The following is a 23717-nucleotide window of genomic DNA, read 5'->3' as shown; positions in this document are numbered from 1 at the left end:
TCATGGTTTTTTGTCTACTGCATGCAAAGTCTCAACTATCAGTAGAGTTTTGGGAGGAAGTTTTCAATTTTCACTAGTTCAAGCTCTGTTCTTTAACTTTCTTTTGAAGTCCATTTTTGTGATTAAATCCCTTTTGTATGAAACGATATATTCACATTTCATTAGGGGAGAGGGAGAGATTATCTATAAAAAAACTGTATTCTTTCATATATGGAATATGAAAAGTGATTTTAGTAACGGTGGTCAACAGACATACATGCACTTTTGCAGTCGCTTCGCCAACATACATGGGTGAGCTCTTGCAATTTTATTTCAGCATACAAATGACTGATTGGATGGTGCTATCTAAACGAAAATGTAACCTCATGTTCATGGCAAACCATATCCCCCCTCGCCATAGCCAGACCCATAGCCCTCCCCATAACCTGATCCACTACCATAGCCTGAACCAGGACCAAATCCACCTCCTCCTCCGCCCACCCCACCACCACCTCCTCCTCCACCGCCCCCACCTTTGCCTCCACCACTTCCACTTCCATATCCAGAACCACTTCCACTACCATAGCCCGAACCACTTCCTGACCCAGAACCTCCACCTCCACCACCTCCACCTCCGCCACCCCCTACCCCACCACCGGAACCATAGCCCGAGCCGCTACCAGACCCATAGCCAGAACCATACCCTTTTCCACCGCTGCCGCCACCACCGCCACCACCTTTACCTCCTCCTCCTCCTCCTCCACTACCACCACTACCACCACCATATCCCTCACCACCCCCAGACCCGGAACCATAACCTGACCCAAGTCCTGATGCTGAACCGCCACCACCACCTCCTCCCTGCCCTCCACCTCCACCTCCACCTCCACCTCCACCTCCACCTCCACCTCCAGTTGCCTTTAGTATCCTAGCAGCAAAGGTGAGGTCTACAATAAGCAAGACCAAAAACGCAGCCCCTACCACCCTCAAAGCCATTTCCAAATGAAACTAACACAATATATCTATATGTTTGTGTGTCACTCACTATATAAAATACCAATATGCTTTGTCGACTGAAAATGCTTGAGGTAGGAACCCTATATATAGGCATTGCCAAGGTTACCAGACACTGTTTTTGAAAAGTTTATTAAATTGCTAGTACCTTCTATCACTTGCTAGTCTTGATGATGATTGAAAGGAACGTGTGATTTAGGTGGTTGTTTAGTGGGGGGTGCTGGTGGTGGGTGTGGCGGTGGTGGTATTGTGGATCTGTTTCAGTCTTCATGCACTGTTTGCATAGAATAAAAGATTTATCCCCACTTTTTGACATGAAGTGTCTTATAATATTTAACTTTGGAAATGGGACCGATGGCTTGCATCTCCCACTCTATCATTCTGTTCAAATTTGAACTCCACTTTCAAATTTTAATACATGAAATATCCATGCACTAACGGTCTTGTGGTGATTTATGCTAACAATTGTCTCCTTAAGCATCAATGCATCCACTAATACTAGTAATTTAAGCACAAAGATGTCTGTTTAACCTCTTCAAGTATATTCACAATGGTCTAAATTTGCACGACAAACTGGGTTGTCCAGTCAATTTCTTATTGCTGGTGGACTTGGAATAGGACTCATCTTCTTTTCCCATATAAAAGAACACTGGGCATCATTGAATATAAATAGACGTGTACTTAAAAAACAGTTTCTGAATGCTGATTTATAATTTAAAACTTGGTGCCTGTTTTGATGCATGAAAGCACTAACTATCCTTGCATTACTACAATGGAATGTTAGGCCATCTACATGGTTGATATATACACAGTAGTCTTCTATTCTTGCACAAGTTGAATTTCAGTACCATGCACCCTCAGATTATCACCTCCTTTGATGCCATGTTTTATTAAGTTTCAGTGGCTTAATTGGCCATAATCTTTACTTTAATGTCTGTGCCTCGCATCACATCCTTTTTTTATTTTTTATTTTTCCTCGAGCAAAACATGGCATTGTCAAATGCCAGTAGTTTCCAACTTTGGTGCCTCCATTGATGAAAGCACTATATATTCTATGCTATCAAATTTTTTAGTATTTTTCATATGTTTTCCTGTCCAATAGAATAAGCCATAAGTACAAAGTGTGATTAACTCCTTCTAAGCTTACACGTATTCCAGCTCCCAATGAACTTCTCAATCCCATATTCTACTCTTCAGGATATCCTGAAAATCTTAGGCCACAGACACCCACTAACTTCCCAACCAAAATTTCCCGGTCCCAATCTCTCCATGGAATGCCAAGTGTGGTCTCTGTCTTCTTTCTTTAGATTTACGCTTATACTGACAACTGGCACATTACTGTTTTCTACTTTGCCTAGGGTGTCCATCTGTATAGCATGCTTGCTTTCAATCATAGCAACCTAGCCATCATTTCCTCGAGGAAAAAAGAATTGGGCTATCGTCAATTTACTGAATTTCAAGTACAGTAAACGAATCACAACTTCTTGTATTTTATACAATACACAGCTTGGTCAGGTCTGTGTGTAGTGCAACAATAGGTCTAAAGGTGCTATCCTTTGTTTCTCTCAAATCTGCGATTAGATTTTAAGAGGATGCTTGTTTAACACCATACTGACCAGGAGATAAATTGGTTAGGGAGAATTTTTGCGATGTGAAGGATGCCAGCTGGGAAAGAAGTGGAAGCCATTATTTTCTTACAAGTGGCAGCCATTATGTGCATGTGCTCTTTGATTTTCTTTTTTACCAACTCCATTAACGAATGTGATCAGAAGATTCTTCATGGATATACATGCTCTCATTAGTAATACTTGGTATCATCAACAATGATTTTCCTATTGATTAATAAAGGATCGACACAGAGAGGATAGCAATGTAGTTGTTAGATTTAAGATTCAATAACAGATTGTCGAGTTAATTAGAGTCGATCAACGAGTCAGGATCTATCATTTTTGTTGAAAATAATGCTTTTTTTTTTTATATAGTTTTCATCCAGTTTGGTTTAGATTCAGTTTATCCAAATCAATCAGGTTGTGAATTAACACGTTGAGTAACCTGAGTTTTATTTGATGAAAACCAGTTCAAATTAAAACTTGATTCAAGTCTTAATTCATGGGTTTTATTAGGTCATCTTATCGAGATAGACAAAAGAGGATAATAATAGGTAGCAATAGCTATTGTGCTACAAGTTACTTTTTAAAATATTTTAGGATATGTTTAGGAGTTTGATAAAAGTTGTTTTTTAAAATGTTTTTTTAGTTATAAATGTATCAAAATAATATTTTATTTTTATTTTTATAATTATTTTTACATTAAAACATCCAAATGATTTAAAAAAACAAAAAAAAAGTTTTTGAAACAATTTTTCTTTCCAAAATTTTAAAAACATGATTCTACCGCAATTTCAGGTTTGAAGCAACCATGATTTCAGTCAAATTTATTTTATCTTCTGTCACTGCTACTGCATAAAAATAAACACAAATTTTAAGGAATATTTAGCTAATAAACTAGTACTCAAACGGAGTTTTAACCATACAACCAACAGTTTGTGAATCAATGGCTCCAGTCCATCACTCAATCTGATAACTTTTGCGTTCATCCCGTATTCAGTCTTATCATGTTTTGGATTTTTCTTAGCACATGCCATAAAAATTTATGTAGTAGCAAATTTGTTTGACAGCTTGATCCAAAAACAAACTAGGGTTTATACAAGCAAAGAGCTCTTGCTTCATATTGTCAACTTGCTCTTGATAGCATCCAATATGTTCCATGGCATCTGCCGAGAAAGAGCTGGTATTGATTCTAGAACATTTAATATCACTTGAAAAAAGAAGATTTAGATTGACATAAATTGATCAGGACATACTTTTAAGGTTTCTTTTTGCGATAAACTTAATTTTGAAACATTAACCCTAGATTTTTTTGAAAGGAAGAGTACTAACTGTTAATCTTAAGTTCTGCTTGGTTGATGAGAAAATGAAGGAAAATCAAATTTGAAGCTTTGAAAAAGTCTTAATTGTTCCTGTCCAAAAATGTGTTTTGATGATGCTCTAGAAAAGGAAAACGAGAGGCTTGAAGTGCAACGATTGCAAGCTATAATTTGGACGCCAGATCAATGCAAATTAAGTTGTTCATGTAGCAGAAGCTGCAGTTGCATATTATCTTCTAGATAAGAGTTCAGCCATCAAAATTTCTTAGAAACTGGAGCCTGGGCGTTTAGATGCCACTGAAAAAAAGCTTAGAGGTTAGATTTTTGTAAACTCATGTGTAAGGAGTTCAAACCGATCACCGGTTCACTTCGGTTCTACATTTTTAAAAATTGAATAAATCTAATTTAATCTTTTAATAAAATTTGATTTCATGTATAGTGGGTTTTTAGTCTATAATGAGTTTTTTAAAAAAACTAAGACAAAACCAAACAAAAAGAATAAAAAATTTCCAATTAGTTTTTTTTTGGTATAATATCTATGATCAGTATTTATTTCTTTATTAATTTTATATCTGTTTTTCTGTCATTTTTATCACTCCTGGCAAATTTGCTGTCATGGAATTTTCAGCAGCCATGCTGATTCCCACTGCTGGCATGTTTTTTTCACTCCATGCAAAGTCTGATCAGCTGTCGGGGAGGAATTCTTGTCTTTTATAATTACCCTTTTATTGCGACAAGAGCCTGTTTTTATGAATCATTGTATTTATTTATTCAAACTGGGGAGGAGGGAGAATGCTAGAATTTGAGTATATATATATATATATATATATATAGTTCTTGACTCTAGTACTATTACATGCAGACTATAAGTCACATGCACGCAACTTGCAGCCGCTAGCGAACATGCTTGATACTAGTACATGAAAATATGCATACAGGTAATGCTCTACTACAATTCATTTAACATACAAATGACCTCAAGTTCATGGCAAACCATATTCACTATCCCCTCCATACCCTGATCCATACCCTGACCCACTACCATAGCCAGAACCAAAGCCGGATGCTCCAGCTCCTCCACCACCACCACCACCACTTCCTCCTCCTCCTCCTCCTCCACCACCCTTACCACCACCATTGCCACTTCCATATCCTGACCCACTACCATAGCCAGAACCAAAGCCGGATGCTCCTCCTCCTTCACCACCACCACCACCACCACCACTTCCTCCTCCTCCTCCACCACCCTTACCACCACCATTGCCACTTCCATATCCTGATCCACCTCCACTTCCATAGCCTGACCCACTTCCTAGCCCAGTGCCTCCACCCCCACCTCCTCCACCACCACTACCTCCACCTCCACCTCCTCCTACACCACTGCCGGAGCCATAGCCTGAGCCACTGCCAGACCCATAGCCAGAACCATATCCACTACCTGACCCCATACCACCGCCTCCACCGCCGCCTCCGCCTCCACCCCCACCCCATCCTCCTCCAAGACCACCACCATATCCCTCACCACCACCAGACCCATACCCTGAGCCATGACCAGAACCTGATCCAAGTCCTGATGCTGAACCACCACCGCCGCCCCTCCCTCCTCCACCTCCTCCACCCCCACCACCTCCTTTACCTATTGCCTTGGGTGACCTAGCAGCAAAAGTGAGGTCTAGAATAAATAAGATCAAGAATGCAGCCCCTATCACTCTTGAGCTTGCCATTTCCAAACTTCACAACTCAATGTAGCTAGTGAAGAAATTAGCGTGGTTCTGTTTTTGTCACTCAATATATAGAAACCGATCGATGCTTCTCTTGACTGAGAATGCTTAAGGTGGTAACCCTATATATAGAGGCATTGTAAAGGTGATGATAGAAAGGAATGTATGTTTTGGGTTTTTGTTAGTGGTGAGTGTTGGTGGTGGCCTGGTGGGGGTGACGGTGATGTGGTGGACTGTCTGTCTGTGCCTTAATGCAGTATCTGCCTAGAATAAAAGCTTTATCTCCACTTTTGACTTGAGTTGTCTTAAAATGTACAAATTTGGAACTGGGACCAGTGGCATGCATTTCCCACTTTCGTCATTCTGTTCATATATATTTGAACCCTACTTTGAAGGCATGGAATTTACAGACACTAACACTTGTTTGGTGATTATGTTAACAGTTGTCTCCTTGAGCATGAGTTTATCAACTAACAACGGAGATTTATGCACACAGATGTCTGTTAATTAATCGTCCTTGTATTTACATCACCCACTGGGTTTTGCAGTGTTTATGTACTCTGTGTGTGTGTGTGTATAGTTGTTAGATAGCATTTTGTAGAACACTTGTCATAATTTATTATTAATGCTATAGTAATGGGACTTGATGGATTCATCTGGATTGATTTTACTATTCTGAATAAAAAAGCTCAACACAATATTATTTTAATTTAAAAAAACACAGTTTTTTCACTGACTGGACTCGGATCCATCAAGCTGGGCCGGGTCAGGTCGGGAATCAGAACACCGACAAAGGGTGCCGGAATGCTGGTGAATAATCTTAAACTTTGGTGCCTGCATATGCTCTGTCACATGAAAACACCATCCTCGTGGATCACTGCTAATGGGAATGTATATATACATGGATGGTTGATTGTTAACCTTCAATTCTTGCGCAATTATTCATGACTTCTAGTTCCATGCATTTACAGATTAGCATCACTTCCATTAATGCCATGTCAAATTTATTTTAATAATACACTGTAAATGCATTGGTCTAATGGTTGTGCCTGGCAGCACGTATGCATACCCTTTTTTCCACGATTTGTCTTGAACCTCAGTGGCTCTTCTAGTCACGAGAGCACTATCGGTGCCATCAAATTTCTCAGCTTTCTCCGTGTGTTTTCCTATCCAATAAAATAAGCCCTAACTTTAGGTAGCGAGAACATCTCGTAAGCCTATAATTAAGCAAGAAGTTTCCATTGTACTGTCCGCCCGTATATTCTCTCCATGGAGTGTTAGTGCGGTCTGTCTTCTTTCTTTATATACGCTTACTCTGACATCTGGCACCTCACTTCCTTCTTCTTTGCCTTGGATGGACATCTGCGTAGCATGCTCGCATTCAATTACAGCAGCCTAGCCATCATATCATTGACCAGAGTAGAAATGGGCTTCTGCAATTGCTGACTTCAAGTGTGAACGAGTCACTTCTTCTAGCCACTTACATTGTGCCGTACACAACGTGATTCGGTGTGATTTGTTATTTATTACGATATTGATAGTCATCAACCAACGTTAAGGTGGTGTCATATGTTTCTGTAATGACAGATTGGGATTTGTTTGGTAAGATTTAGGTGGTTGAAGTTTGGACTCTGAAGGATGGCCGGCCGAGCTGGAAGAAGTGGAAGGCATCATAATAACAAGACTGACCATCGTTAATGGCATCCACTACGTGCATGTTCTTGATTAGCCACTCAATTATATTTCACAAACTCCAATACTGAAAGTGATCTGAATACTCTCTTCATTTATCCAGCTAGCACAATTGTAGTGAAAGTTATTACAATCACTCATGCCACGACTAGATTTAGCATCCGGGTGGATGATTATGGATTCTTCTGGATTAATCCAAAATATTCGTGTAATTTTAAGATTTTTTTTAAAAAATTAAAACAATTTTATTTTATCTTTTAAATAGTTCAACTTTGATAGGGTTATATAGGTTAATCTTTTAGATCGAACCGTGAATTCCAATCTTAAATATAGTTTGGATTGGCCTCTAATTAAATTGACAATTATTAAGGTGATCCTAATTTAAAAACAATTATTTTTTTCAAATGATGTGATTTTAGATAAAGGTATGCTTGCATATGAAAAGTTTATGCTTGGGGTTTGTTCAGGTTCCTCGGCTAGTAATGTCACAATCCTCTAGAAGAATGGCATATTGTGGTAAGGATATGATTTCCAACAAGACACATATGATGTTGGATGTGCAAGATTAACATAAACATAACCATCTAGGTGGCGGCCCAGTGACAAGAGCCTGAGACTAAGAGGTTTGCTTCTTCTGTGGTCTCAGGTTCGAGCCCTGTAGTTGCTCATATGATGACCACTGGAAGCTTACATGGTCGTTAACTTCAGGGCCCGTGAAATTAATCGAGGTGCGTACAAGCTGGCCCGGACACCCACGTTAAACTAAAAAAAAGATTAACATAAACATATTTGTTGAATAATTAATTTAATCTCTAGCAGCTATCTAGAAAACATTACATTCAGAAACCATATAAAGCAAAGGCGTGTAGAGAACCCATGTTGCCCGCCCCTGTTAACTTAAAAATTAAATAAGAGCCCGGGACCTTTCGTGGTGGATGAGGCGCCTGGCGTGGCTTTATAGACGCACACCACCCTTTTTTTTTAATGTATATATGTATGTATGTATGCATTTTTTAAAATAATTTTTGCTATTTGTTTTGGCTTATTTTATAATTATATTGGGTCTGTTTGTTTTTATAGGAGGTTAGTGCGATTCATCTATAATTAATTAGATTAGATTTATTTTTAAAATTTAAGAAAAAACATTTATTTTTTTAGAATTTTTTTAATATGTGGAGCCTTGGATAATTTTTTTTAAAATTTTATTCAATAAATTTTATGTGTGTATTGATTTCTATTATAAATTAGTTTTAATAAATAAATTTGTTAAACACAACTGAGTAAATGACCAGTATTGTGATATTAATTTATTTTGTAAAAAAAATTTTGTTGCTTTTTAATTTTAACCCTCATTCTCTAATTACTATTGTTTTTTTTTTTATCTATTTTTCTTTTCAAATCACCCTTCAACGTTTTATTTTCTATGGATCGAGGTTCATGATATTTTCATGTATAGCGTTTTCGATCTGATAATCTTGGTCACATGTTTGAAAATTTAATTGGGATTGACATCTTTTTATTTTATTTTATTTTTTGATATTGTTGTTCTACATTTTAAAAAAAATATAGCTTTGTTGTTTTCTTTAAATTTTTTCTATCAAATTATTCTGATCTCATGACCTAAAATATGAGTTTGTCAGGTTAACTAGGCTAACTTGCCCTTAAATGTTCAAATTACATGTTTATCGTGCTGGCTTAGATTAGTTCGCACCAATTTGTTTTTTTTTTTTTTACCATATGTTATCCTTTCATATTTAATTGGCTAATAATTAAATAACATCATATTTTTGCTATTAGATAAATTTTTTTTTCTCATGTTATCATGAGCTTTATATATATATTCCCGTATACTATTGTTGGTTTTTTTTTAATATGATTCAAATAAAATCTATTTATTTATCTAGTTACTACTATAACCCCCCCGAGAAATTAGATGCAACAATTCTAGTAACAACTAATAAAGTGCGTTTAAAGGTTTCCATTCCTGCAATGTGGCGCTAGTGCTCCTCCACTGAAGCATACCCGGTGATTCCTGTAATACATGCTGCTATGATATCACACCTCTAGTAGAGCAGGATTGCTTGGCCCCAGGATATCAGGACATGTTTCTGTGATCAATTAATGATCATTTCACCATTATCATAGGTCAGAACCACTTATAAATTATGAACAGACATAGGAAGAATAAAAGAGAGAAGAAAAACTAGTCATGTGATCATCATATTTATCACAAAAACAAGATGAAGCTGTCTAGTTAAGGAAAAAAATTCAGTTCTCACGATTTATGTACCATAGGGATCATTTAAGGGTCGGTCGATCAAGACAAAATGGAAATGAACTCTGTTTGGTTTGGTTTGGATTGGTTTCAACTAAAGATTCTAGCAGCTACCCATTGTAAGAATAAGAATATTAATATTAAAATATGATCAAGAAATTCCACTAAATCCACTCTCTTCATAATCTCGTGAAGCACTCTAACCTCTGGTTTGACATTGCTCGTTACTGTTACTATATTTGGTAATCATTTATGAATCCCCACCCCCTCTGGAGCTGGGGCTTTAGATCTTGATCTTGAAGTTGACCCCTCAACAGAGGCATCTTTCGACTTCTTCCTCCGAGATTTCTTCGTTATGTCTGGTAAATTTGATGGCGACTCGCTTTCTCCACTGGGATCCTAATGATTCCGACTTGTTCTAGTACCATCCAATTATTCGGTATCATTTCGTGAAGACCGCTTTAGTTTTATCTGATTTTTCTCTGGTTGGAGATTCAGCTGATGATCACTAAGTATTATATTTTCTTTCAACTTCAACTAGAGTGCTACAGAACGAACATAACAAGAAAACACTGTAGATCTGGGCAATCTCATAATAGTTAAAGCTAGAAATAATAGCCATGATACTGATTGTCCATGCCTGACAGATTCAGCTGCATGTTAAGAGTCTATCTTTTCCTGTAGACAGGATAGAGTTGCGTTCTCTTAATCTGTGATTGAATTTGACGTGCTATGTCCAACGCGGAAGATAAAATATGTCGCACAGTTTTTAACAAACTACTGTGAGCCCCCTGCATATTCTATTTATCATTTCCACCATTCGTCCCTCTTTCTTTTCCGCCTGCTCTCCCCCACTAATTCGACCCCATCTTCAGTTTCTAAATTATTCTATGTTTCAGTCCTTGCTGCATACTTCACGTGATTTTGCACAGCCATTTTCTGGAGGCACAGAGTTTACCCACAATGATTTAGGCCTGGAATGCTAAAACAAAGTGTATCTATAAGACTAATTGCTTATTTCTCTAGTTTAGATAATCTTGTAAGCCCCATTCAATGCTAACAAAACCCCTCCTCCCTGTTCACAGTGCAGTCGGGATCCTCGTATTAACAACTTTGGTCTATCCATCCCTTTCTCCGTAAAATTTTTAGGCCAACTAGACTTGTGATGCAAAGCTTTTGAAAAATGGCAGGGAACAAATGTTTCGAGTTCAAAATCAAAACCCTGCTCTGAAAATACAAAAAATGAAAAGGGCTAGGACTCGATATTTTGTTGCCTTCAGAGATTGTTATTTGGAGGTAGCAACACATCGAACGATTAAAAAGTTTGTGTTCCTGAAGAAAATCCAGCTTGAAAACATGACGGACTGGACTGCTGGTTCGTATGCGGGCTTGCTAGACTATGTGTCCAGCTAGCTCAAGGCTCGACAGTACTGGGTCTATCATTTTGGACCACTCTGCTGAGGCCTGGTTGAACCGGCCTTTATAGCTTCTGGGCCATGACTTCTATGTTGCCTGGATTGTGTGCTGAAATGGCAAGGATGGAAGGTCACACAAACACAAAGTTGTCGAACCCAGCTCAATAACACGGTTCAAGATTTAGATTATGGTCCATCATGTCAATTTCATAACAATATGTTTTTAAACTGAAATAATGGTTTTTAAATGGGATTTTAAAAATATTTTTTTTTAAATTAACTTGGTGAGGTTTCACTTAAGATTCATCAAGTCAATTGAATTATAAATTTTTATTGAGTCTTTTTTAATTTAACTGGATCTGTCTTAATTAAAAAAAATCCAGTTTAAATTTCATATTATTAAATTACTGGATCTAGTTAATAACTATAATTGCAACGACTTTCTGTTAGATTCTTCTAAAATAACTTATAGATTTTCATTGGCTAGCTCTGAGGTCAGGTCCTAAATAATTTTTTTTTATCTTTGCAAGTGATGACTTTGATTCCAATTTTTTTTTTTAAAAATTTGATTTGGTTATTTTTTTCAGATAAAAACTAAATCAAACTGAAAATAATCACTCATAATTTTATTATTTGTATAGTTGTTGCATGTGAATTTACAGAGAGGTGATACTTTTTTTAGTTATTATTATTGGTTTAAGAATATATTTTCATCTATGATGTTTTTATTTTTTTCCATTAATATTATTAATTTTATTTTTTTATATTTTGTTTAGCACCTTTATTGTTTTCCCTTTATTTCATGTCTTAGTTTGTCTATGTTGGTTTTAAACTTATCTAAGGAGTTATAAACTCTTGGAAAAGCACATTACATAATAGTTATTTATTCAATAATAACAAAAATGAATTAAGGTTCTGTTGGAAAAATTTAATTTTGTTTACTTTAGAAAATTAATTTTTGAGATTGATAATTTTATTTATTTTTATTTTTTCCAGGATTTTTATTTTTTTTTGAAATAAAAAGATGTGAAACTTTTAGAGAGACAAACTAAATCAAATTTATTTATTGAGTAATAAAAATTTGAATTGAGGTTCCAGGTTATAATCCCATTGACTTTAATTCTGTATCTCTAACTTATTATCTTAATATATTGTTTATATTTACGTTAATAATTCTATCCACAATTAAAAAAAAAAGGTTTTTAAAATTCTTGATACGAATGATTTAAGAGTATAAATTCTTATTTTTTTTTGAATTAAATTATTTGTTCATATTTGTTAATGAATTATGAATTCGTTCAAATAACCTGTTCATGTAAAAAAATGTTCCATTTCGTCCCTATCTCGAATAACCGAATAGTCACTTGAAAATGAAAAGGACCTAAGTGAAATAAATAATTTATTAAGGGCTTAATGTATATTTAAATTATAGCGTGGGGATAAAATTTGATTCTTCTTTCTTATTTTCCTTTACACATACGGACAGCAAGTACTGCAGTAGACTATAAAACCCACCAGAGACAACTTTCAGATTTTTACAGTGCTATTTTCACACACTCTCCCAATCACGGCAAGCGATCTCTCCGCTTGTCTGTTCGATTCTTCATTTCATCACTCGAAGAATCAACACCGTCCAATCTCTGATCAGATCCACAATATTTCTCAACCTGATCCACCAACGCCCCTGATTTCCTCGTCAATTTCAATCCAATTCAGGTACATTTCCCTTCTTAATCCTGGATCTGTTGCCTTGTATCTCAATCTGATAAGATGTCTGTCTTGTTAACGTTAAATAGTCAATTAATTAAGCTGATGGATTTAATTGTTTAAGGTTTCACAAGTGATGAATTTCAGTAACCTTGAACAGTTTTCAATGGGAACAGAGGAGTTTAAGAAGGAAATGGAAGTGGCCAATTGGTTTTCGCAATTGCCTTATGAACAGTGGGTCCCAATCCCTGTCTCCGGCACACGACCTTCAGCTCGGTACAAGGTGATGTTTGTTACAATTACAAAAACCTAGTAATCAATTATTGTTATTATAGTTGTCTAGATTAATGAATGTATAATTTTCTTAATGGCAATGTGACGTGTTGTTGTCAATTTTTAGCATGCTGCAGGAGTTGCTGACGAGAAATTGTATATTGCGGGTGGGAGTCGTACTGGTCGGTATCTACCTGATGTTCAGGTATACGATATTGCCGGTTGTGTGCTTGTTGTGTATCGACGTGGGTTGTGTGTTTACTTGATCTTGGATTGGATGTTTTTGCAGGTTTTTGATTTTAGAGGTTTGGTGTGGTCTAGTTTGAAACTTAAAAGTGAGGCGGATGGTGGAAAAAGTGAAGAGAATGGCGCACAGGAAGTTCTCCCGGCCACTTCAGATCATAGTATGGTAAGACTTTGTATGCATTAATGCAGTGTTTTGACATGATTTGTGTTGTGCATTCAGACAGTTTATTGATCTTTGTGTCAGGTTAAGTGGGGGAACAAACTTCTTCTCCTTGGGGGGCATTCGAAGACAACTTCCGATAGTATGACAGGTTTGTTTCTTTACAATATTTTTCAAGAGATGGGCTTAGATGTTTTTCTAAATTAGTTGGCGATGCTCGCAGATGTATATTGAGAAGAATCTTTTCCTCTGTCATTGATTTCTTGCAGTGAGGTTCATTGATCTGGAAACACATGCCTGTGGTTTTATTGAGACTTCAGGAAATGCTCCGGTAACTGACTTTATCAATGGCTTGTTTTTTTTATATATATCTGTCCTGGGCTTGTTCATCGAGTTCATGTTTTCCTCTATGATATGTTTTGAAGTTGTTATGTACTCTACAAGGAGGCAAAATGCACTTTTGTTTATGGAAATTTGGTTGGTAATTTCTTGAGTGTATTTCAGGTAGCCCGTGGGGGGCATTCTGTTACACTGGTTGGTTCTAGACTGATAATTTTTGGCGGAGAAGATAGGAACAGGAGATTGCTGAATGATGTGTATGCCCTTGACTTGGAAACAATGACTTGGGATGTGGTAGTGGCGAGGTAAGTGTCTGTTCAACTTTTAGATCCAGCTGCTTGCAACTTTTCAGAAGTCTTCTGCATCATTTTCTTGTGTCTTGATAGGCAGACACCTCCAGCTCCCAGATTTGATCACACAGCTGCAATTAACAGGGAACACTACCTTCTAATCTTTGGTGGCTGTTCTCATTCAATCTTCTTCAATGATCTTCATGTACTCGACTTACAAACTGTAAGTGTTGCTGTTTATTTATCTTTTGGGATGAGAGGTAGGTGTTGGATGTGGGCTTGATTGAATTGACGTGTATAATGCGAGGTAAATGTTACCATGTTTAATTTATTTATTGAGAAATGAATTACTAGAAACTCAATGCATATGTTTAATATGTGTCAAGAAGTGGATTGCTAAGGCATCACAATAAGATACATAGCATGCCAGTGTATTCTATAAATGATAATATTTCTTGATGAAATTATTAGTCCATGAGACACTTGTAAACAAAAGAAGCATGCTATGGGTGTTGACATTGGCTTGCATATTCAGTGATAATATTCCAGTGGCTGCTTCTAGACTAACCAAGACATGCTTATTTTTTATTTTATTGCATGGGATTTTTATGTAGTAAGAAAATTATGTTGACTGAGCAGCAGTTACTGCTCTGGTATATCAATATTTGGAATATATACAGATTTTGCATTCCCTAGATTCCATAGATGCAGACATCTGTCTCCTTTTAACAATGACAAGGTCTTTTCTTATCGTAGATGGAGTGGTCCCAGCCTGAAGTTCAAGGTGATTTGGTCACTCCTAGGGCTGGTCATGCTGGTGTAACCATTGGTGAGAACTGGTATATTGTTGGTGGTGGAGATAACAAAAATGGTATGCTGTAATGTTTCTTTGTTTAATTGTATTCCTACCATTGGATGCGCTCACCACTATTCTCTAAAATTGGTACCTCCAATTGGTGATGATGTACAGGTTGCCCAGAAACCCTCGTGTTAAATATGTCTAAGCTAACTTGGTCAGCATTGACAAGTGTAAAGGAAAGAGATCCACTTGCTAGTGAGGTCAGTACTTTGTGCCTTTCTCAAGTTTTTAATTTTAGCCATCTGTTTTATTTAGAAAATTTTTTGGACCAGAAGCAAAACATTGTTAGTACATCTTCATTTTTCAGGAAAGCTGGATAATGGATAGCAATTTCATAGGTCAAAGATTAATAATTTGAAAAGGACTGAAAACAATCAAAATCAGTTTAAAGACACGGGGTGTATCATTCTGGATCTCATTTAAATTATATGGCTATAACCTAATCATCAATTTGAAGAAGACGAAGAAACCCCCAGTTTCAGACATCAATTCACTGATTGTAGGTTTTAGACTCCAGAATGATCCGTTTATGGATTCCATGCTTGTACAGTTGATTTTGATGGTAATTTTAAGTCGTGTAGAAAATTCATAGTTGTTGGGAAACACAAAAATTCTGGTGGATTATAACTAAAATGATGACGAAACTTATATGCTAATTATGTGTCCAAGATAGCTCAATCAACTTTAATGTGTTGATCTAGCTTAGTTGTGGTTGAATTGACGTGGTAGTTACTTCTATGCTTGCAAAATTTCTAAATATAATTTCAAAAGCAGGGACTTAGTGTTTGCTCAGCATTAATCAACGGAGAGAGGCATTTGGTTGCCTTTGGTGGCTATAATGGGAAATACAATAACGAGGTATGTGCTATAGTAACATTTGCGCTGGTTATGGTGCCTATATGCACCATCTTTCTCACTATAACCTGATTTCCTTGATTGACCTGTATTTTCTAGGTTTTTGTTATGAGACTTAAACCAAGTGATGTATCACGTCCAAAGATTTTTCAGTCACCAGCAGCAGCAGCAGCTGCAGCTTCTGTTACTGCTGCATACGCTTTAGCCAAATCTGAAAAGTTAGATTTCTCCAGCTTAAATCTGAACTCTAATGGAGTTGGAAACAATCCTTCTGAACTAGATTTAGCATTTGAAATTGATGCACTTAAAGAAGAGAAAAAGGAGCTGGAATTGTTCCTCACCGAAGTCAGAGCAGAAAATTCTAGGCTTACAGAAAAGGTTGATGAAGTTAATGGTACTCATGCAGAACTGTCCAAGGTATGTTCTTGATGATTATTTTCTTGTACTAGGGAACACATTCTTTCATTAAGTGGTAATATATAGTTTTAATAACATTTTCTCTCTGGTTTCTCTTTCTTTCTCTCTGTTTCTTTTTTTTTTTTGAAGGAACTCCATTCTGTTCAAGGTCAACTAGCTGCTGAGAGATCAAGATGCTTTAAACTTGAGGTGCTCCCCTCTCTCTCATCTTGTTCCTGCTATCCCTTTTTTTTCCCCCTCTGCTAACCTTTTTATGTCATCTTGTGGTGATCTGACCGGTTTATTGCGTGGACTTTGATTCCCTTTTCCTAAATCTGGTTTACTTTGGTTAATTGTAATTTCCAGGCTCAAATTGCTGAGTTACAGAAGATACTGGAATCATTGCAGTCCATAGAGAATGAAGTACAACTACTTCGAAGACAGAAATCTGCACTGGAGCAGGAGATAGAGCGTAGTGCAGCTCAAAGACAAGGTTCTGGAGGTGTCTGGCGCTGGATAGCTGGCTAAACTAGCAAATCATCGAACTGTTCAAGGCCAAAGCCTCAAAATTGTGCCAAAATTTTAGCAGCCATAGCCGTCTCAAGCTAATACAAATAGCTTGTGTGTATTTGGCCAATGCGTGCTAATCCTCGGCCACTGTTAGAGTTTTTTTGGGAGGTTTAAGTTTGAAACGGGTACAGTAGTCTGTGCAGTCGCACCGTTGTTTTCTGTGAAACGGGTAAATTGTTTGATTTTTTCCCCATCCCACACATGCACTTATTTTATTTGTTTTTGTAGAATTGAATTATTCTCTCCTAGTACATTATAAATTTCATTGGATATCATATAATAAACAAATATTTTTTATTTTATGAACTTATTTATTTTATGGAGAACAATATCATATAATTCTTTGGAAGGGAATTGATTCTGGCGATGCCTTTCTAAAACCAACGTTTTACTTGTTTCCCTTTCCGGTGGCAAGCAGTTCCATGTAATACTGCATGACTTTTCTCTGCAAGATGATTATGGTAGAGCATTCAAAGTGTTTTTGTTTTTTAAATATATCAAAATAATATTTTTATTTTATTTTTGATATTAATACAAGATCTGAAAACAAAAATAAATTATTTAAAGTAAGAAAAAAATTAAATTTTTTCAAAAATGTTTTTGAAATGCAAAAATATACATATCCACAAAACATCATAAAGCATCCGTAAAATTTAACCCACAGCATCCATTTTTCTTCTAGATCTGACGTTGTTATTGAGAATCACAAGTAGCCTTCCAATTTTCCTCCTCAGGGTGGGAAATGGCTATGATCTTTACATTACGAGTTCTACTTCAACAGCAAAAGATGATGACGGTAAGAGACCCTAGGTTTCGAAAGCATTTTATTTCATCATCAGGTATCATCACTCTGTTCTACGTTATCATACATAGATATGCAATTATCCAAAGCTCACAGTACAGAACCGGAAAAAAAAAATCAAGTTTGAATGACTATTTTCTTCTATTGATCTTTATCTGAGGTGTTTATGCTCTCTCTTTCAAGTCCTTTCTGCCTGAGAGTTCTACAGCTCCACCATTTCCTGGCCTGGTATCAAGTTAAAAACGGAGGAAAGTTACAATTTTGAGATAACTTGTTGGCTGTGGGATACAAGCTCCTTCCTCAAGATTTTGCCCGCAGCAGACTTTGGAATGGCGCTGATGAAACCCACTCTTCGTACTTTCTTGTATGGGGCTACCTAAGATTTTCATATAACAGGATCAGAAGAAATAAATCTTAAGAGTCTGCTTGAAGTAAGAGGGAGAAGCTATCAGATCAACCTGATTAGCAACAAATTGAATGACTTTTTCTTCCGTGAGTTCAGAACCAGCTGTTCTCACCACATATGCCATTGGTATCTGTCCAGCTTCTTCATCTTCAACACTGCAAAATATGTGTTAATAAATACTGATAGATCAAAGAGGGAAAGAGAGAGACACTGAAAGACAACTTACGGTATAACTGCTGCATCAAGTACTTGGGGATGACCCAGAAGAATAGCTTCCAATTCCGCCGGAGCCACCTGCATTTAGCACCAGACAGTTTTGGTTAAAAGAACCCCCAAACTTGACAAAGAAAGGAGCTTGGTTCTGGATCATTCGAAGAGCTAAGCTTTTCGCAAAAACATGATGAGCAGAACTGGTGAAAGAGTATTCTGAAATACCTGATACCCATTGTGCTTGATCAGCTCCTTAATCCGATCAACAATATGAAGAAATCCATCTTCATCAAAATAACCCATATCACCAGTTTTCAGCCAACCATCAGGATCAAATGTTGCAGCAGTAGCGGCCTCATTTCCCAAGTACCCTTTCATTATAGTAGGACTCTTCAACCACAGCTCTCCTTTTCTACCAGGTGGCAAAGCTGATCCCGTTTCAGTATCTACAATCTTAGCACTGAAAGTTGGCACGAGCCTTCCACAAGAAGCTGGATGTGCCTTAGCCTGCTCATCAGAGATGAAAAAGGTTGTTGCACCACAGCTTTCGGTTAGCCCATATCCTTGCCTTAGCTCTACCCATGGAAACCTTTGCCTAAACTCGTCAGACAGTTCCTTACTCAATGGGGCAGCCCCAGATCCCACCCTTCTTAAAGATGACAAGTCACACTTGACTTTGTTAGCATGTTTCACTAGCCCAAGTATCACTGGAGGCACTGCAGGAATGTTATTAATTTTGTAAGCTTGAACAGCATCAAGCATTGCTTGAAAATCAAATCTTTGCATCAACACAGTAGTAATTCCAGCACAGAATAATCCTAACCTGAAAAACGCAAGGCCGTAGATGTGAAATATTGGGACGAAGCACAAGAATATGTCATTTTGCGATGAACTTGCATAGACTGACCATTTCAGGAGGGTCATGATGGCTATGAAGTTTGAATGTGTTAATATCACACCTTTGCTTGTGCCAGTAGTACCTGAAGAGTATAGTATAGCTGCAGTGTCTGATTGAGTTATCCTGACCTGTGGCAACTCAAGCGGACCAGTACATTCAATTAGTTCTTTGACAGATAGTGAATCGTCATTTGACTCTCGAGTTGTAACTAGTGTAGGCACTCCATTTTCAACCAACTTATGCAACTCCTCTGGTGCTGAGATGACAAGTTTAGCACCCGAGTCCCGTATTTGTTTCAAAATTTCTGATATTGTGTTAGCTGGGTTGGCAGGGCTAAGGATTGCTCCAATGGAAAATACAGCTAGACATATTGTCGGGTACAAGATTGAGTTTGGTGACAGAAGAAACACCACATCACCTTTTCGGACTCCAAGACCATTGTACAAGCCTGATGCAAGGGCATGGATAGATCGATGAAGCTGAGCATAGGTGATTTGCTGGTTGGTAGCCAAATCAACAAGTGCAACTTTAGTCTCAGCATGATCAGGATGGGGGAACTGGGATAGCACATAACTGGACGTATCTAAGTCATGTCTAGTGGGGATTTGGAGATTTTCTCCAAGTTGATGTAAAGAGTGATAAATTCCGGTTTTTGGATTGAAACCACTCTTGGATTGAGCATTGTCAGCTTCCTTCTCGGTGATGATACTAGTCCACAATTCTTCAGCAGGCATCTTGATGAAATTTGAAAAGCTATTGAAAATGTCCTGGACTGAACCATCTGCTGCATGATGTCTACATAAACAATTGCTAATTGGGACTAATGCATGTCACCGCGTCTGAACTCAGATAATCAACATTGGTAAATACATTGACGATTGGCGTATTAGCTGTCAAGGAAGATACAATCAGGTATCATGGTATCTTGAAAGTCGAACATTCGTGTTTACGTTGCTGATAAAAGAGACATGGAATAATCTATCTTTAGCATATACCATGAAACTTTGTTTTACCCATAAAGGTTCATATATTGCTGCCGCCTAGTATACAAGCTAGCTTCGATGAAAACACTCACTGATCAATATCACAAAACCCCATGGCTATTGACCAGGTCTTGAAAAATTCATTCTTGTCCTCTTATTTTCCCAAGTGGGGGTTTGACACATGAACCCCTGGTTTCTGCACCTCAATAGATTATTGAAAAGCTCATAAAGAGACTTGGGCTTTGGCTCTTCAACCTTGTCTGACATCATGAACCAATGCGAGCAGGCTATGTCATCTCTGCATACTTCTCGAAGCTGGGCTTCAATTCCATTATTAGATGATATGGAGTTTTGTAGAAACATCAAAAACTTAGCAAGAGCTTCTCCTTAAGTTATGCTACATCCATGGAAAATTTTATAGTGTTTAGTAGTAATTAATAATATCCTGAGATTCACTTAAAAAAAAAAAACAGACACCAGTTCCTCCCTGCACTCGTACCACACTAACAAAAACTACCTAATAAACCAAATCAACATAGTTTCACCTTAATCATATGACTTGCCTGCCCAAAAAGGTGGGACCAAGCTTCCTTCCTTTCTTCTCCTTTCTCTCATTTTTTTTTTTGTTTCGAACAGAATGTTGATCAAAACTAACAAGACAGAAAGAAAAAAGAAGAAGAAGAAGAAGAAGAAGACAAACTTATCATGTTTAGTTGGCAGTTTATACTTAATTTGCCAATACATTAACTCATAATTTTGAGTGGAACACACTGTAATTACTCATGAGCTGTTGGGACAATGGATGCTAACATGTAACACACCAAAAATAGGAAGGTAAAACTAACACTATCAAGAAACATTAACTTGATTGTCTCCAGAAAACTCACAACTCACATGGAAACCCTGTCAATGAGCTGTGCATAACCATAAAGCCATGCCTATAAAACCCGACCATGTCTTTCTCAAAACTTCACCCACATTTACAGATTTCTCTCTATTTCCTTTTCAATGGAAATGAAGGGGAAACTTTTTGCTCTTCTGCTTCTATTTTCCCTCGTTGCTATTTCCACAGGTTAATCACACCATTTATATTTGAAGTTGTTTTTCTTCTTCTTTCAAAATTTTCTTATGTATTTCTGCTACTCTTTATTGAACATAGAAATTAACCCTACGAATTGCAGGACATGAAGAGAACAAAAAAACAAAGCTTTTTGTCATCGGAGACTCGTTCGTAGACACTGGAAACATGGGTATCAAGACCTCTGATGGTCTTATGTTGACGGATTATATAGGTACTTAATTGTCTGATTTTCACTTGCATATATTGGTTTGATTTAAAAAAAGTACGAATTACTACGTTATCCTATCAACCAGAATATATTATTTTTATCCAAAATTATACCGTTTTATTTTAAATTTCTTGGTGTTAAGCTGGTTAAATTAAATTTAGACCGGATTTAGAAATTGTTTGTAATTGGTTTCAAGCAGTGTTTTTTAAAAAATTAAAAACTATTTTTTTAATGATTTTAGATTGTTTTATAGTATACACTTTAAAAACCAATCACTTAACGTTTACTAATTCTTTAACGATCTCCATGTTTGCTCATCTATTTGTTACTTTTGGACTTTTTAATACATGCAGCGTCGTTTCTCCATATACGAGCTCCCGTGATTTATGCACAGAGGGACAAAGCATCAAAATCAGAACTACAGGATGGAATGAACTTTGCGCGTGGAGGGAGCGGTGTTCTCGACGTGTCATTTAATAACTACTCAATGACACTCCAAGTGCGTAATTTTAAGGAACAAATTGCCCGAGAAGTCTACACCAAAGCTGATCTTGGAAATTCTATTGCTCTGGTGTCTTACACTGGCAATGATTATATATACAAATCTAGAAGCCAAAAAGGCACCATGAACGTAAGTGCCTCGACTCGTTTACTTTCTTCTTTTTTTGCCCTTTCTCAAATAAGCTGCATATTTTTCTGTTTTCGTAACAGGATGTGTTCGATCAAACTAAAGAAATTGTTGATCTGCTTACAAAGAACCTAAGAGAAATTCGTGCTTTAGGAGTGAAAAAGATAGCAATATTTGGGACACCTCCAAGGGGATGCTTTCCAGGCATGTATAGTGAAACGCTTCGAAGGTGTGACAAAACTTGGAACAAAGCATCGAGTACGCACAACAAGTTATTGAAAGAGTCACTGCAAATTCTGAACAAGGAGAGCAATGGAGCCAAATTTGTGTATTTGGATCTTTATAGTGCCATCGAGTCAGCATTATTTGACGAAAACAAAGGTGATTTGTTATTATTATTCTGCATAATTAAGATGCGTTCTTCGGTGCTTCCAAGTATATTGAAAAGACATGAAAATATATAGTGTTGATCGAACCAGAGATGTTCAATGTTGTTTTGATCTGCATCCTTTCCATGCCTTTAGACCTAGGAAAAACATGGAAGAGCTAATGTTTTACCTCTATATATATAAACATTTAATGCACAAAATCATGATAGTTTCTTTTTCATGTTGTAGAAACTGTGGGATCTGAGAATCGGTTCAAGGCATGCTGCTTCGATGCTCACATGTGTGGCCCAATTGCTCAGAAAATATGCGACCAACCTGCATTGTCAATCTTCTGGGATGCTGGACATCTTTCACAGAATGGTGCGAATATTGTTTATTCATATCTAGTGCCATCTCTCAACAAACTCCTTTAGGTATGCAACTAGATTCTAAGATACGCTTTAATTTCAAATATATTAAAGAAATTTGCATTTTTCTTCGTTTTGTTCAGGTGATTACTTCTGCAGGATATTATTTTGGGAATCATTCTTACATTTTTATTTGACTGTGTTGTTTTAGGTTGCTAAAAATCGAGAAATCAAATTGGGTTCTCATAAACAATATGGCATCATCATGTGCTTACTTGGATGGGATCACGCACAATGTTCATCATGGGGAATTTTTTTTCTCGGTCATTTGTTTCTTTTATTAAATTGATATAAAAGCTCTGTTTTCATGAAGAACTGGGAAGTGGTAGAATGTGAGTCGGGCTATTATTGTATATCATTCGGCTTAAGAAAGCTTGTGTGCCAGTTTGTGTTCTTGTCTCTTTTTGGTTCAATTTTTGTTGTCACTATTTCATTTTAAATACAACTAGAAAACTTGGGGTCAAACTTGGGTCGGTTTAACTGTATATATAAAAACTAGGTTAATATATTTTTAATTACCCCGTACAAATTTTGTGGAGTGGCCGAATTGGTTGACGCATGGTGGTGATGAGTAGAGAACGTCATGGGTTCGAAATTTGAGCACAACAATTTGTATTGTTATGCGATAGAAGACTTGTCATTTATCTTTATTTTTTTAAAAAATAATATCTGTTTTTTTTTTAAAAAAAAAGATGAAAAACCTATCTCCTTATCAAAAATAAATAAATAAAAAACACAGCTCAAGCACACTAGCATGTCTCTAGCTTGAGCCCATGATTTTTTTTAGTGATTTTTTGAGTTTTTTTTTTTTTTTTAATGTCATGCTTTAATATTGATATTTTATTAAATTTTATTATTCATTATTGAGTTGATTATGAATCAGTTTTTATATTTTTTTTTATCTTTTATATTTTTTATTATATAATAAAAAATAATAATTTAATTCAATAGAGTTTACAACTCGAGTTGTGAATTTAATAGACTAATT

General features: G+C 36.6%; 5 protein-coding genes across 9 annotated transcripts; 2 read left to right on the top strand and 3 right to left on the bottom strand.

Annotated features, from left to right (window-relative positions):
- Positions 1 to 179: 179 nt before the first annotated feature.
- Positions 180 to 1275, bottom strand: LOC127905853 (putative glycine-rich cell wall structural protein 1). The gene is made up of 2 exons (XM_052456449.1): positions 888 to 1275; positions 180 to 857 (listed from the first exon to the last, which is right to left on the bottom strand). Exons 1-2 carry the CDS (start codon positions 973 to 975, stop codon positions 370 to 372), a joined length of 576 nt encoding a protein of 191 aa, XP_052312409.1. The 5' UTR covers positions 976 to 1275; the 3' UTR covers positions 180 to 369.
- Positions 1276 to 4712: 3437 nt separating this feature from the next.
- On the bottom strand, positions 4713 to 5920 carry LOC18102765 (glycine-rich cell wall structural protein 2). The gene is made up of 2 exons (XM_052456448.1): positions 5163 to 5920; positions 4713 to 5033 (listed from the first exon to the last, which is right to left on the bottom strand). Exons 1-2 carry the CDS (start codon positions 5641 to 5643, stop codon positions 4903 to 4905), a joined length of 612 nt encoding a protein of 203 aa, XP_052312408.1. The 5' UTR covers positions 5644 to 5920; the 3' UTR covers positions 4713 to 4902.
- Positions 5921 to 12535: 6615 nt separating this feature from the next.
- Positions 12536 to 17019, top strand: LOC7468453 (acyl-CoA-binding domain-containing protein 4). 3 transcript variants are annotated; one of them, XM_024611078.2, is made up of 14 exons: positions 12536 to 12738; positions 12906 to 13012; positions 13130 to 13207; positions 13292 to 13411; positions 13493 to 13559; positions 13678 to 13739; positions 13913 to 14052; positions 14134 to 14260; positions 14794 to 14908; positions 15008 to 15096; positions 15671 to 15754; positions 15851 to 16168; positions 16298 to 16357; positions 16514 to 17019. In XM_024611078.2, the coding sequence occupies exons 2-14, from the start codon at positions 12923 to 12925 to the stop codon at positions 16673 to 16675; spliced, it is 1512 nt and encodes a 503-aa protein (XP_024466846.1). In that variant the 5' UTR covers positions 12536 to 12738; positions 12906 to 12922; the 3' UTR covers positions 16676 to 17019. The 3 variants fall into 3 exon arrangements, with proteins under 3 accessions (XP_024466846.1, XP_002316404.1, XP_024466845.1); XM_002316368.4 differs by having other exon boundaries at positions 12890 to 13012; XM_024611077.2 differs by having other exon boundaries at positions 12854 to 13012.
- A 741-nt stretch (positions 17020 to 17760) lies between these two features.
- LOC7463467 (probable CoA ligase CCL5) lies at positions 17761 to 19767 on the bottom strand. Its single transcript, XM_024611076.2, has 4 exons — positions 18361 to 19767; positions 18152 to 18219; positions 17978 to 18080; positions 17761 to 17895 (listed from the first exon to the last, which is right to left on the bottom strand). The coding sequence occupies exons 1-4, from the start codon at positions 19765 to 19767 to the stop codon at positions 17773 to 17775; spliced, it is 1701 nt and encodes a 566-aa protein (XP_024466844.1). The 3' UTR covers positions 17761 to 17772.
- Positions 19716 to 23194, top strand: LOC7463466 (GDSL esterase/lipase At5g03610). 3 transcript variants are annotated; one of them, XM_052456576.1, is made up of 6 exons: positions 19716 to 19895; positions 21198 to 21308; positions 21659 to 21936; positions 22017 to 22314; positions 22551 to 22735; positions 22881 to 23194. In XM_052456576.1, exons 2-5 carry the CDS (start codon positions 21263 to 21265, stop codon positions 22733 to 22735), a joined length of 807 nt encoding a protein of 268 aa, XP_052312536.1. In that variant the 5' UTR covers positions 19716 to 19895; positions 21198 to 21262; the 3' UTR covers positions 22881 to 23194. The 3 variants fall into 3 exon arrangements, with proteins under 3 accessions (XP_052312536.1, XP_024466847.1, XP_002316403.2); XM_024611079.2 differs by having other exon boundaries at positions 19716 to 19945; XM_002316367.4 differs by lacking the exon at positions 19716 to 19895 and adding an exon at positions 20916 to 21088.
- Positions 23195 to 23717: the final 523 nt, after the last annotated feature.

The sequence above is a fragment of the Populus trichocarpa genome, chromosome 10, assembly GCF_000002775.5.
Source record: "Populus trichocarpa isolate Nisqually-1 chromosome 10, P.trichocarpa_v4.1, whole genome shotgun sequence".
NCBI lineage: Eukaryota > Viridiplantae > Streptophyta > Magnoliopsida > Malpighiales > Salicaceae > Populus > Populus trichocarpa.
This window is presented reverse-complemented; position numbering and strand designations above follow the sequence as displayed.